The sequence below is a fragment of the Ornithodoros turicata genome, chromosome 1 (genome assembly GCF_037126465.1).
Source record: "Ornithodoros turicata isolate Travis chromosome 1, ASM3712646v1, whole genome shotgun sequence".
Lineage (NCBI taxonomy): Eukaryota > Metazoa > Arthropoda > Arachnida > Ixodida > Argasidae > Ornithodoros > Ornithodoros turicata.
The window spans coordinates 167,562,588-167,576,602 of record NC_088201.1 but is presented as its reverse complement, the minus strand read 5'-3'; the positions used below and the strand labels follow the sequence as shown (position 1 = coordinate 167,576,602).

At 46.1% G+C, this 14,015-nt stretch overlaps 1 protein-coding gene across 1 annotated transcript; it reads right to left on the bottom strand.

Moving 5' to 3' along the window:
* Nucleotides 1-12,020: 12,020 nt before the first annotated feature.
* Nucleotides 12,021-13,354, bottom strand: LOC135389158 (uncharacterized protein K02A2.6-like). The gene is made up of 2 exons (XM_064619200.1): nt 12,905-13,354; nt 12,021-12,623 (listed from the first exon to the last, which is right to left on the bottom strand). Exons 1-2 carry the CDS (start codon nt 13,352-13,354, stop codon nt 12,021-12,023), a joined length of 1,053 nt encoding a protein of 350 aa, XP_064475270.1.
* Between the last annotated feature and the right edge of the window lie 661 nt (nt 13,355-14,015).

The following is a 14,015-nucleotide window of genomic DNA, read 5'->3' as shown; positions in this document are numbered from 1 at the left end:
TTATTAGGTTTTTAAGCGATGTGAACAGATTCACACACCAAATAGAGTCACTAAATTATAAGCGGTGGTTCTAAGCTTAGCCTTCAGACTTGCAAATCTGAAGTTCAATTGTTACAAAACATATGCAGGAAACTGAATTACTTGATGGCAGAGTTAACATAGTTGTGTTGTCCAAGTTGTCCATGAACCGGCCTTGGTGGCTGAGTCTGCAGTGTGTTCGCCTTCTGATCCCGAGATCGCCGGTTCGAACTCGGCCAAAAACACCAGCAACTTAGTGCCAGTATACAAGTTGCTTAGACATGCCATCTTCTGCAAGGGACATTACATACGGTGTGTTGTGTGGTGAGCTTTCATTGCACATTTAAGGACACTCAGGTGGGCAATCCACAGACAGACTGCTGTGGCGTCGCTCATGATCTCAGTTGTCTCGCAATATAAACCCCAATTATTATTATGTCTTCCATGCCGGTATCTGTCCACAGGAGTCACCACAAGAAATCTAAAAAATGTAGCCAAATGCAGAAAGAGAACTGCAATTACGAGGGTCATCCAAAAATAAGTTCCCGATATTTGTTATTCAAAGGAAACACCACTAGGACAAACTGAATGGTGTAGTAGTTGGGTGTGACATCCCGGCACTGCAAACGTTGGTTAATGGAGTGCCGTTCACCTGTGTCAGGCATTCAAGCATGCATGTGATATTTCCGAGTGCGTCTGACTATCCTAGTAAGTAAGGACTATCCCACTTTTCGTTAAAGAAAAAAGAGTGCTTTAGAGAATATCCACTGACAGTTAACACCTGTTTATACAAAACACTTTACAGGCATTGAAATGGTGTGTCCTCTGTACAGGGTCGTGAAAATCTGCACAATGAACAGTACAGTGGGAGATCAGCTATAACACCACGAAACAACGTTTCTTTTCTGAAATTCCGAGAATTGTTAACGGGGACTGGCGGGTCACTGGTACTGCACTCTGATACTCATGGAAACAAATTTCCTTCAGCTTGGTCAACGAAAGTTATGCGAGATGGGGTCCACATTTGCTCGGTAACGTTCGTAAAGAGCAACGAATGAATGCAGCTTGCATTTTCCTTCAATGGTATCGAGACGGTCAAAACGAATTTCTTGGAACCATTATTATTAATGAAACGTGGGTGCATTATGCAAGTGCTGAGACAAAATACCATTGGAAGTCATGGTGGGTGCCCGGTGAAAGCATTCTGCAGGAGGTCAAACTCGCGTTTTCGTCTGGAAAGGCTATGCCGACAGTGTTTTAGGACTATCGTTGTGTAACTTGTAGATTACCTCACACGCACAATCACAGTAATGCAGGTGTACTGCGAGATCCTGGGTAAGCCTCAAGCTAAAATGAAACAAAAACGCACAGGATTTGGAAGGGTGTAGCGTACCACGTCAACGCTGTCTGCACTCGTCTTCGAAGACTCGGGATTTGTTACAGAAATTCATCTGGAAATTTGCCAAAGAGAGAAACAGTAAACAAGTGAGCTGGTGCAACGTTGAAGTAAGAAGCATCACCTTGAGCATGAGGAGAATGAAGTATACAGGAGACTCACAAACGTGAGTTTCCTTTTCGTGAGCTTCCTGTATACTTCGTTCTCCTCGTGCATGCTCAATGTGATGATTCCTACTTCAATGAAAACTTGCCCAATTTGCTGTTCCATCTTCCTCTCAAAGCGCCCCTCGGCAGTCACCAATTCGCAAGTGATCATGAAACACAAATTGATCAGGTGAAATGCAAAGTGAATGCCTCACTTTGTAAATAGGACATAGCATGGCACAGACAACGTATTGAATACTTGGTATCGCAGTATCAAAAATGCACAGCTAAATAAAGTGACTCTATTAGGGAGTAACGTTGAGCTCTAATCTGTACATAAATTTTTTCAATGTTATGGTATAGATTTATTATTTTGTTCACAGCAGAGGAACTTTTGTTGGATGATCCTCATACATGAAGGAAATTCCTTATTCTCTTCCTTTCCATCACACATGTGTGAAGCAGTAAGTACACGCTGTTTGCAAAAGATCATACTGAGGTAATAAAACTAAACTCTGTAACAACTTTCAGAAACTATGCATGAATGGACCACATTAACTTTGTCAAATTATATTGTGACCAAATGGATAGTATGTAGTCTTCCATGCTATGTGAGTTGTATGCCCATATATTGTAACAAAAGATCAGTCAGATGAGGGAAGTCTGACTGAGGTACGTAGATAATTTAAATAATGTCCATAGATATGATGATCAGAGTTTTTTTGGCTCACTGACATGCATATATATAGCATCCACAACTAGAAGACATTACCAGAATTTAAGTGCTGTGAAGTAATATTTTATTTTACTGAATATATATCTTTTTCTTCACGAAAGCCCGCATTTGTTCGGGGCAATGTTTCTTGAACTAGCGTTCCTGATGGCACTACCGTTGCTGGTAAATGTAAATTTTGTACGTCAGTAACTTCCCTGCAAAATACTACGCTACACCAAATTAAAGAAATCAGCAACTAAATTATTGAATCACTGAAACGTCAATAAAAAAGTCGACGACTCCGACGAATCGTTCAGCGCAGCACTATAAACCATTGCTCCACAAACGCAGCAGCACTTTGCACGTACTGTGGGCAGCAAATGGCAGATGTTTGTTTACTGCTCATGACATTTTCCCACAAGCTACACAGCTGCAGCAGTAAAATGGAATCTGACGTGACTCAGGGATTTCAGGACCCTTCAAAAAATCTTGAAACTGCCCATGATCTATCTTTGAAACCGCTGAACAGGCAATACGCCACATATTAGGCACACCTGTAGCTCAGTAGCAAAGGCACCGATAAAATGTTTGCAAAAAGAATAGCGATTTTCAACACACACAGCACCAAAATACGCCACTCGTCGCTGCAACGACGATGACGATGGCATAATGATGATGATGTTGGTGTCACTTCCGCTGGATTGGCATATGTGCTATTTAACATTTAACCTCCGCCACCCAATTATAATGAACGGCCACGGAAATTAAAGAATATTACAAAAAATAAGCACTCAATAAGCACGAGCTAAAGCAATGGCAATGACGTCTGCCCGTCAACCCAATCACCATCCATCATCCATGCATCCAACCAGTTCGAACCTGTTCAGTTTCAACCGTTGAAACTTCAAACTTTCCGGACGCGCAACGGGCAACTGATAGCAGTTGGGTCTTGGCGGCTGCACTCCACTGGTTGTTATACGAAAATCTTTCGAAGTTTTAATCTCCTGCACGTTTTGTCTTGCAATTTTTTAGCATAGCGAGAATGTACGCCGTGCTGTCCCGTGATAAAAACAGTTGAGCGCAGCAGAGCTCCCAGAGTATATTACACTGTGGTGGACAGCGTTTCTTTGTGCTCTGGCTTTCAAGTTTAAGGGGTGAGTTCACTCTTCATTAAAGTATGTGCCCGTTTCTGTGCACCAAATCGCAAGTAGTAGAGATGCGTGGCATAATATCGGAATATCGTTTCCTTTATATATTTCGTCTTGGTATCATCGATTGGAGCACATTGCAAGTGTGGGTTGACCTGACTGCACTTGCATTCAAAGTAGTGATTAACATTGTATGTTCGGCAGTAAAACTTTCAGTAAGTGCCTTGGTTCGTCTTGGTGCTAAAACAAATGCGGCATCACTAATTAACCATCGAGATTCACGAGTTTTCGATGACTGTTGAAGTCTTGTGTAAGCGAAAGTCGACAGTTACGGTTTGCAGGGCGGACACGGCGGAACATAAATGCTGGTTAGTTCATTGTCATGTCAGCCCGACTTCGGTTGCTGCATTTTTCGCTGGCAAACTACACACTGAAAATTTTGCGCAAGTACTTTTGTTTGCATATCATGGTTTCATAGCAACTGCATTTTCCTTTTTATAGGTGCTTGGACTATCTTGCATCGGTGGATATGCAAATAGTGGTAACCTACCCTACGAAACATCTATTTGCACACAAGCTTAACAGTTCCGTGTGAGGTGAGGGGAAGCAGTGTTCTCTGACGTGTGACTGTGTTGTCGTCCAATGTTCCTGGTGTTCGATGTGCCCCCTAATCATGCTCTAGAGGGAGACTCTTTGAATTTTTTGTCAACAAAGTATTGCGAACACAGTTGGTGAAAGGCTCTAACTGCTTTCCATTTACATGGTTGTCGTGTGCTTAACGAAATCGAAAATTTTTTTCAGATGCTGTGAAAGTCAGTAGGGAAGTGCGATGTAGAAGAAAGGACTGCCAGAAGCTTGCTAAAGAACCGCACAACATGTATGGGCAGCAGACAAAATATTCATCAAACGGTACGAAACTAGTATTTCTGTGCTGAGTCGTTTTAAAACATCCTTGGTATTGTATGGAGAACAGCGTGACTATGTCATTCCGTCTTACTTTACCCAAACAGCTATCTGGTAGCAGTGCAAGATTTGAGTTCCTAAAGGATTTATTCACCGAAGTCACCTCAGCGCCATACTATAGGTCCCTCAATGTCACGCCCTTGCATTTGTTCTCTGCATTATGCTTTTTAGGTGACTATTAACACCGAAAACATGGAAATTACTTGGATATTCTACAAATCACAGAGCAACAAGTTTGAAACACCAGATATACGGTGAGTATAATATGTGTAACAGCTTGGCTGAGATCTACAATATGGTGGCCGATGGCTGCAAATCTGCCTGCTAGCGACAGTGGCGGTCTCCTGCGGATGACGTCATGTGAATAAACCTTATAATATTTGACGTGGTGTTACAGCTCTTGCTTTGTATTGTCTTTTATAATATACACAGTGTTTATTTTTATTCTGTACAGAATTTTTGCACCAAAGTTATGAGAGCAGCAGAGATGTTGTTTTAGCGTAATGCAGTGATGGAAGTGCTGCGCCAATCATGGAGTGCTTCGCAGTCGCCTGCTCGACCAGGTAAGGTCGTGCGTCACGAGAAAACTCCTGTCACATCGATGTACTTTCACCAGGTGTCTTTCACAGCGACAGCTGTTACATCCTCGTTTCCCTGATATCCTGGCAGCGTCCACATCAGGTAGTCGCGCACAAACAGATTTTCAGCTGTTGCTGCAATTCGTGTTGTGTAGCTGTAACAGTCCTGTGATTTTTGTACGTGCAGCTTGTTTTCTTTATGCGTCTCTCAGATCAGTGTTGATACAGTTTTTGCTCTTATGTGGCCAGAGAAGCATCCCGTGAAAGAGTGTGCATAGCCACTAAACAAACTAGTTAGAACTAGCAGGCTACATAATGCTTTCTGACATGTTTTGTTCTATTTTCTAGCCACAGTGAGTCATTGGAGGCAGTGCTGCAGCACCAACAATCACTCATTTGAAGAAAGGAATGAGGTGGCCATCAACAGCCTGCTGCCAGTTCAACACTCCTCAGTCAAAACACAAGACGCCTGCTTGGCAGCAAAGTCAATCCAGTTTTAGACTGCGTTTTGTACCGTGGACTTCGCATGTGGTTTACTGTGAATAAATGTTCATGCTGAGATCCATGTTGCTATCAATTATATCACATTTCTGCATGAATGCATGCCAGGACGGTAGCAGGACTAGTCATGGTCTAAAGTACCTCTAAGGGTGGCTAAAGTAAGGTACAGGAAATGTATAACACTAGACCTGTGGCCTGAATGGAGGGATAAAATTGGTCTAGCTGTAGATTTCATGTGTAATACATGATTAAGTGTCTGACCCTGTTCCAGACATCAGATCAAAAGAATGTCTAAATCTCGGCTAGGTACACAGACATCGGATGTCTAGGGCTAGATGGCTAGGTGGCGTAACGTTTGACGTGTTATTTGACGTCTAGTGGACGGATACTTGACATTTGGTCTAGTGCCTAGACATTCTATAGACATTCCTTATCTCTTTTTATAGCCCGCCATGTGCTCCCTGGGTCGTTACCAATAGTGTGTTGTCGCGTAGCTTTAGAATTCAACATGAAAGACGGACTGCGCGTGCCCATTGAATATGAGGAGGCCTTAAATCGAAATTACACGCTTCGCATCACATAATATCTCCAAGACGCATAAGAACCCTAGTGAATTAAATTTCCTATACACAGCTACTGCCCAGAAATTGCCACCAGCATTTTATTATCAGATAGGAGAGAGAAACTGCCACTACGAAGGTTGTTTATCACTTCGCCTGAGCGATATTCTTATCAGACACGTCTAGAACGTTGTTCAAAAACAGCGTTGTACCCAGCGTGGTTTCACTACTCGTGCTGCTGCCTGGGAGTGCAGAGCACCTGCTTCCTGCTGTTTGTGTTTTAGAGAAAGATAGCCTGTCCGGTCCGGTGAGGCATCAGCGAAGATCTGAGCTCATGGTTTATTGCGCGAGCGGACAGCATCAGCTGTCCTCGTCTTCGCCACAGTAACCCCCCCCCCCCCCTCCAACGAAAGTGACGAAGTCACTCCAAGGGACTCGTTTGGGTGTCTTGCCGAGGATGCTGGAACGGCCGGCGGTGCTGGTTGACAGGGCCGCTGGAGTGTCATCGGCCCCGATGAAAGCCGGTTTCAGGCGGTTGATAGAGACCGTTTCGGGGCGGCCGAGGGAGTCGGCGATAGTATTTTCGAGGACTGCTTCGCACGGCACGTGGCTATGCATACCACAGATGCCACCCTACGTCTTTCTTAAGATCACATCATCGCTGTGCAAGCCGCTGCCACAATCTGGCTGCGCTTCGATGGAAGAAGACGTAAACGACGCTTCGACGGGGATGGTAAACGACGCTTCGTCTACCATCCCCGTTTGGCAGTACCCGTTATTTCTGGTATGCCTTTATCTTCCAGCGGAAGTTTGCGCTGAAACTAGCCAAGCGCAGATGCATGCGAGATGAGGACTAGGGTGCCCCATCTAGTCTCGCTCGTGTCGGAGCCACCAGCCTCTCCTGTTCCCGCTGGCTGCGAACGCACGGAACGCTACTATATCGGCTACTAGAACTAGTGCTGTCGATCAAGTTAGCTTTTGATAGAATTATCGTCTTCACGATGCCATTCTTTCTTGGTGTTCTTAACAGATCCTCCCGTCAGGAAGAACCTCCTGGTCCTTGTATACATGCTTTCTTTTTCCAGTTTCATGATGTCCAAGAGGCACAAAGATTTTGCAGCCCAGCGAAGTTCCCGCTCGGCTCGTACGGGGTCTGCACCAGACAACTCAGCCACCCTCCCGGGGGCTCCACGTTTTCAGTCAGTGGCTACGTGGACAGTGATAGCAGGAGGCTTTCCAGTTTCGTGGGTCTCCCGATCAGAGCGGACGGCGCATCCCAGGCCTCTTCGAGGAATGGATGCGAGCCAGGTACCACCGCATTTTCGTGGGATCACACTGGAAGAAGGGCACCCCGCGGACCCCCCAATCGCTTACACAGAAGAAGAACGTCGCATCCTTTGCCCACTGTGTCCAGTCTCCGAAATACATAGGGCTGCCCATCGTCGGGACGCACTGCATCAAGCCAGGAAAGAAGCTGCTCGCACACCCAGGGTCTCCGAACGAGACGTTGCGGCCACCATCGCCGTGTTGGAAAGACATCGTCCAGAACTATTACGACGTCCTGAATAGCCCCAGATCGCATGGACCACGTAGATGACATGCTTATCTATATCACAGAGGCACTTGATCTGTGAACCAGATTCTGACCCCCCAACAACACGGAATTTGTTCATGGTTTTGTTTCATAAGCCCCAAAGTGCCCCCAGGAACATTCGAACTTTTCAATGCTTGATGTATTCTTTGTGTGGATGCCTTATCTTGTGACACGCCGCGCTAATAAACTGTCACGCGATGCGAAGGGGGGCGTTCCTGGCAGCTTTTAAAAGACGTGTTTGCGACGGCATCGGGGCTCTTTCCTGACTATCGGCCAGGCCGAGCGGAGCTGGGGCTCTCTCTCTTGTAACTGGTACGTAATAAATGGCTTTTTATTGAGTACATCTCGCCTATAGATGAGCGAACGCGGATGACCCTGGGTGTGGGATAGCTTGCAATGCGGCAGGAAGAAAGATGCTCCCACAAAGTTGTTACACAACATTCTGCTAGTGGTAAGTATTGTCTCTATATTTTGCTCCCTATTGCTTATTTTAAGTACCATTGTAACATGTTATTCAGGCTATACTTGAACTTTAAGTGGAATGCACAGATTAGGGCAGTGAACATTACGCGTTGCGATTGCCAGTTATATCCCGAATAGTTCTTTCCGAAATATGCCAATAGTGGAGCTAAATATGATGTGTTTTGTGTCTTTTTGAAGGGCTCGACGTCCTCTTTCCGAATACTTTGGTCCCGTAAGTGCGCGACGTTTCGTTCTCCAGAAATTCGCTGAAGAGTATCGGGTACCTCTGTGGGGACGGAACTCGTTTCCCCCTCGTCCGATCTCGTGGAATTTTTAGGTTCGTATATCGCAATCGTTTACCAACACATTTCTATCTCACATCTATGATGTACTGTACGTTGTATGTTCAGAGCGGTTACGAAGTTATTCGGCAAATTCCCGTGCCTACCCCCGGGATCCGCCACATTTATCGTGTTTTTCGGTGCGAACCCAATGGCGTATCTGCACCATTCTTCCGTACGGCTTTTGAATTGTCTTTGATCCTCACGATCCATTATAGTGCAATGTTTGGAAGAGCCTTCCAACCTACTTGCCTTTCATGGTAGAAGGTTCTGCATTCTGTTGAATGCTTTGGGTCAGTCGCATTGCAACTTTTCGCAGTATCTCATGCCCGTTTCTCATTGTACTGGTATTTGTTTTGTGTGAAATGCCCAAGGGCTACCACAATACAAAGTTTTGTGTGGCCTTTAATGCTCAGTCTTACATAGTACAAGTTTTTTTTTTTCTCTGTTTATGGTCTTTCTACATAGAGAGCGGCACACAATGTACGCAATGGCACACAGTGGTGCAGTTTTCTTGCACGCGGTATTTAGCAAATAAAATGGGTTGACCTTCTGTTTTTCAGGTGTACGACCAATTCGTACATTTCATCATTTTGAATTTTTTGTTAGGGTGCTGTCAACCTCCCTACTGACAACTTCCCTTCCACTGGCGCCGGAGATGAATCATGAAGGGCATCATTGCAAGCCAATGCCACAGAAGGAGACGAGAGCTATGAGTATAATATGTAATGAACTGACAGTAACTCTCAGTTTTTTCATGCCCAGGTGCTCTTTATGCTCGTGTTTCTCATTCAACATTTTTGTATAAGTCCCCTAATCTGCTTGGTTACAATCTCAAAGTTTGGAACATTTGGCATCGAACCTGTAGTGTATATCCTTTCGTAAATGGCCATTTTAACGTTCGTGTAACTAAGTAAACATCACTACTGTATACTACAAGTGGGAGGCCAAGCTGGTTTAGAAAAAGCTATATGGTCTGTGATGCATTTGTTTCAGAGAGAATACCTTGCTGGTTGGGAGGAGCCGCTCTCTACACTGTAGTCGGGGCTGTTGCATCCAGGTTCATGCGCACGCCGCAACAGGCCGAATTCAGTGTGAATGGGATGAAAGGCAGCAAGTCTGCGTTCACGGGGTCCAATCCTTGCACTGTTGTGATTGGTAGGTAATCCTAATGCTGTTTACAGTTGTCTTACTTACGACTCTAGATGTAATAGTGGCATGTGGAAATAGTGAGTGTGTGTATAATATTTAGATTCCTCCTATTGCTACAACGTTTCCTAGGTGTCCCAAACTATGTTTTTTTTTTTTCAGACAGATTTGATGTGGCTTCAGTATGCACTTGATCACCTTTGAACAGCCGCAAAGGATCTTGCTTGAGCAATAAGTCACAAAAACAGTCAATGTTCTTTCCTTTTTTGTTCCTGTGCAATCTGCTTAAGTGATATTCCTGTGTTTCTACGCAGTGCGATTAAATATGGAATTATACCTACAAGCCCTATTCATCATATTCTACTTACGAGTACTTTTCAGGAGCAATAGTGCAGCGGTCACCACTGCACGAGGAGCCAGCTGTGTACAAGGCTGTAGGGAGGTTCATTTTTGGCTCAGGTGGCAGAGACAGCGGCAGGCAGAAGCGCAAGACAACTGCTACAAAGTTGAATATGTGCACTCGAGACTTCATAGTGGTGGCTCATGTACCAATGGGACCTCAACCGATATATTCCAGGGAGAATCAGCATCACACGGCTAATCAATGACCCCTTCAATCAACCCTTCATCGTCTTCACTCCTGACTATTGTCTTAAACGAAGGCCCTTGTATGTTCTCTTGTTTCCGTAATCTCCGACCACCAGAATGGGCACCGAGAATGGGCACCAACTGTGCTATGGCTACAAAAAACGCGTTTCGACTTCTCGCCTTTTCTTGTCTTTGCTAAGCTCCTGAGCGCCCTAAATTATGACGCAGCCCCTCGTCTGTTTTTGGGGACCGTTGGTGATCGGTGGCACGAAAACTGGTGTCTTTTCGTGTGTTTTCGTAATCTTCGATGACCCCCACTTCGGAAATGTAAATTTCGAGTATTAGCTTCTCCTGAAGTGCAATTTAATAAAGAGTTGAAGGCAAGTAAACAGCATGTTTGTTGGCTCCTTTAACTATGCGACGGTAACGTAAAAGTAACTCGTTACCTGTGAGTAACGAGAACTCGTTACTTTTGTACGTTGGTAACGAGTAACGTATTTAGTTACTTCTTTCTGAAGTAACGAGTAACGGTATTTAGTTCATTTTTTTTGGTAACGGGCTCAAGTCTGCTTGGTACGTTCTGTTTCATCCTTTGGTAACCATATCCATAGGCAACATAAGTACCGTTACTGCAAGTGGCGTGCGATTGATTTTATCTTTTTGACTTTTAGGAAATTGTTCCCACAAGCGAGGATGCTTGAGTTCTTGAACGGAACACCCGTCAGCAGGAGAGCAGTAAAGGATGGCTCTCTGCAGGGAAGTTGCGGCTTACTGCGTCACAATTTGGCCATGTTTTGCACCGCTCTCAGTGGACTGAAAATTGACTGAACAACCTAATTACTCAACGTGACCTGTCTAAAGTACGGGCTGTGGCATATGGAAGAGAACACGAGGATGTTGCCGCACAGTGCTACGAAGGTGTAATGCGACGACTTGGGCATGATGTCGCTCTATCTACAGCATGCATTGTCATGGATCCAAGCTGCCCTTGGCTGGGTGCCTCGCCAGATAGATTCGTTTATGACCCCACAGAGGCTAAACCTAGTGGTGTGCTAGAGATCAAGTGCCCGTATACACTGAAGGACAGCGAGCCTTCTTCTGCCAAGTATAACATACCATATTTGGCTCTTGACGACCAAGGCCACTCAAAACTGAAGAGAAACCACCGCTACTGTTATCAGGTGCTGGGGCAAATGGCACTGACTGGCTGGGAATGGGGAGATTTTGTTGTTTGTGTGCTATATTGGCCACCGAAGACACGCCGATACCAACCAACCTCCCAACAGCAAGCCTTTAATGTTCCAAGCAACTAAACAGTCCTACATGCTGGGCACGCGCCTCGTTCCTCTAACATTCTCGTCGACTTTATCTTGATAGGCAATACCTAACACTCTTTCATCCTTAAACAAAAGCTAAGTCTGTTACATGTTTGTTCACTTAGTTCTTTGTTGTATAATCGTCCGGGCGGTATCTGTAGGGAGCAGTGCGAATACGCGTGCTTCTCCGCAGCATTGGTGTGGACGACTGACAGCCGGAGAAGCTGGGCGCCTCTTCCTCAGCGAAGCTGGAGTCAGGCGTTTTCTCATTCCTGTTAACCATGTCCCCGTTGCTAATTGCTGATCCCGGCTGCTGGATGGGGTTTGGTGAGCTGCCGTGCTGAAACTGCCCTGGCTCCCGTGACGTCGATTCTGCTGTGTCGACATTTTCCCACGTTTGGGGTTCGTTACTCGGACGGGTAGACGCAGCACCTGCGACATCCTGATTTGCAGTACGAAACGTGCTTGGTGCCATGGCCCGTCGCCTCCGCAGGTGATCAGCATGAGTGAATCTCACGTGACATCCTACCCTGACGAGGTATGTGCTAACCACTTATTCGATGATCCCTTCCTGCCATGATTCTGCTTCGCCTTTCGTTGCCGTTGACGCTGAACAGGTCTGCCGGTCCTCTTTCGCAGTTACGACGGTCAGTATTCCTTTTCTGACGGTCTGCCATGTCACTTGCGAAGTTCGGCTTCACGAGAGACAACCTAATGCGGGGCAACCGCTTCAGGAAAAGCTCCACTGGAGCCTTTGCCGTTACCGAATTTGACGTGTTTCGGTAGGGCATCAGAATGTTGTTAATGCGCTCTCGTACTCTACGCTTCGCTCCCATTATCATGTCTTCCAGAGCTTCCTTGAAGAGCGCACTCTTGGTGGTCCTTACCAGTCTCTCTGCAGCTCCGTTGGAAGCAGCGTGGTATGGAGGTGCTCGAGTATGTCTGATTCCTCGCTGTCGCAGGAAATCTTGAAATTCCTCAGAGGCGAACTGTGGCCCGTTGTCTGTTACCAATTCTTCAGGGCAACCATACCATGCAAAAAGGGCGTCCAACCTCTTCAGTGTGCTTGTAGTAGTCGTTGTAGTCATACAGAAAACCTCCACCCATTTCGAGTAGGTGTCGACCAGCACCAGCAAATTTACGCCGTCCTTCAGAGCATAGTCCACATGTACACATTGCCAAACTCTTGTCAGGTATATCAGGGGCGGATCCAGGATTTTTCTGAGAGGGGGGTCCAGCCTTGCCCAGAACGGTAGATACGCAATCGAGGTAAATTGAGCACTATGTGAAGACAGAAACTGAGGACGGGGTCAGGACATCCTGACCCCTGCGTATGACCTGAAAGATCCGCCCCTGGGTATGGCCAGGGCTGCAAAGGACCAACAGTCTTTGCCGGAAGAACACTTTGACAGATTTTGCAGCTCCGTACTGTGCTCTCTAGATCTTTGTCTAGACCAGGGCACCAAACGTATGACCTTGCTAACATCTTCATCCGCGTCATGCCTGGATGAACTTCGTGTAATAGCGCGATCACGGCAGGCTGCAAGCTCCTCGGGACATTGACCAGGTAGCCCCATGTCAAACAGTCCTGTTCCACTGATAGCTGGTCTCTGCGCACAAAGAATGCGTGCATTTCTTGGGGGTACTTGCTTGGCCAACCGGCTAGTGCATACTGGACGACCGCACTGAGAAGCGGGTCTCGCTTAGTTTCCATTGCAACTTGCGCTGCAGTCAGGGGCGTCGCATCGAACACGGCTAAACAGTCTAGTTCGTCCCTTCTCTCTTGTACGGATAACGGCAGGTGCGATAACGCATCTGCTTCTTCCATGTTCAGGCCATTCCTATACTTGAGGTAATATTGATACGCGGCCAGTGTCATTGTCCATCTCTGAATTCTGGCGGCAGCTGAGGATGGCACAGGTCTATCGTGTCCCAGTAGACCGAGAAGGGGTTGATGGTCGGTGTAGAGGCTGAAACGTCGTCCATACAGGTGTCGGTGGAAACGTCGCAAGCTGAAGATGAGTGCAAGTGCCTCCTTCTCGCCCTGTGCATAATTGCGTTCATGAGAACGCTGCATGAGAATGTGCGGGACGCGAACCCGATTGGTCGTTCACTTCCGTCTGGCATTTCATGGAAGATGACGGCCCCTAGACCATAAGCAGATGAGTCAGAGCTTAGTCCAATGGGCTTATTCACATCATAAAAGGTGAGCACTTCGCTGCTGAGAATCATCTCTTTGGTCATTGCGAAAGCGTTCTTGCACCCTTTTGCCCAGTGCCACTGTTTGTCTTTCTTCAGCAATCCGTAAAGAGGAGCTGTCACCGTTGCCAAATTCTTCAAAAACTTGGCGTAGAAGTTGAGGAGTCCTAGGTAGGCTCTCAATTCTGTAATGTTGGTTGGCTCTGGTGCGTCCCTGATAGCATTCACTTTTTCTGCTATCGGATAGATTCCTTCAGCTGGAACCCCGTGGCCAACATAAACGACTGAGTCACGGAAGAACTGACATTTTTCTGCTTTTAGAGTGAGGTTGTAGTCATTTA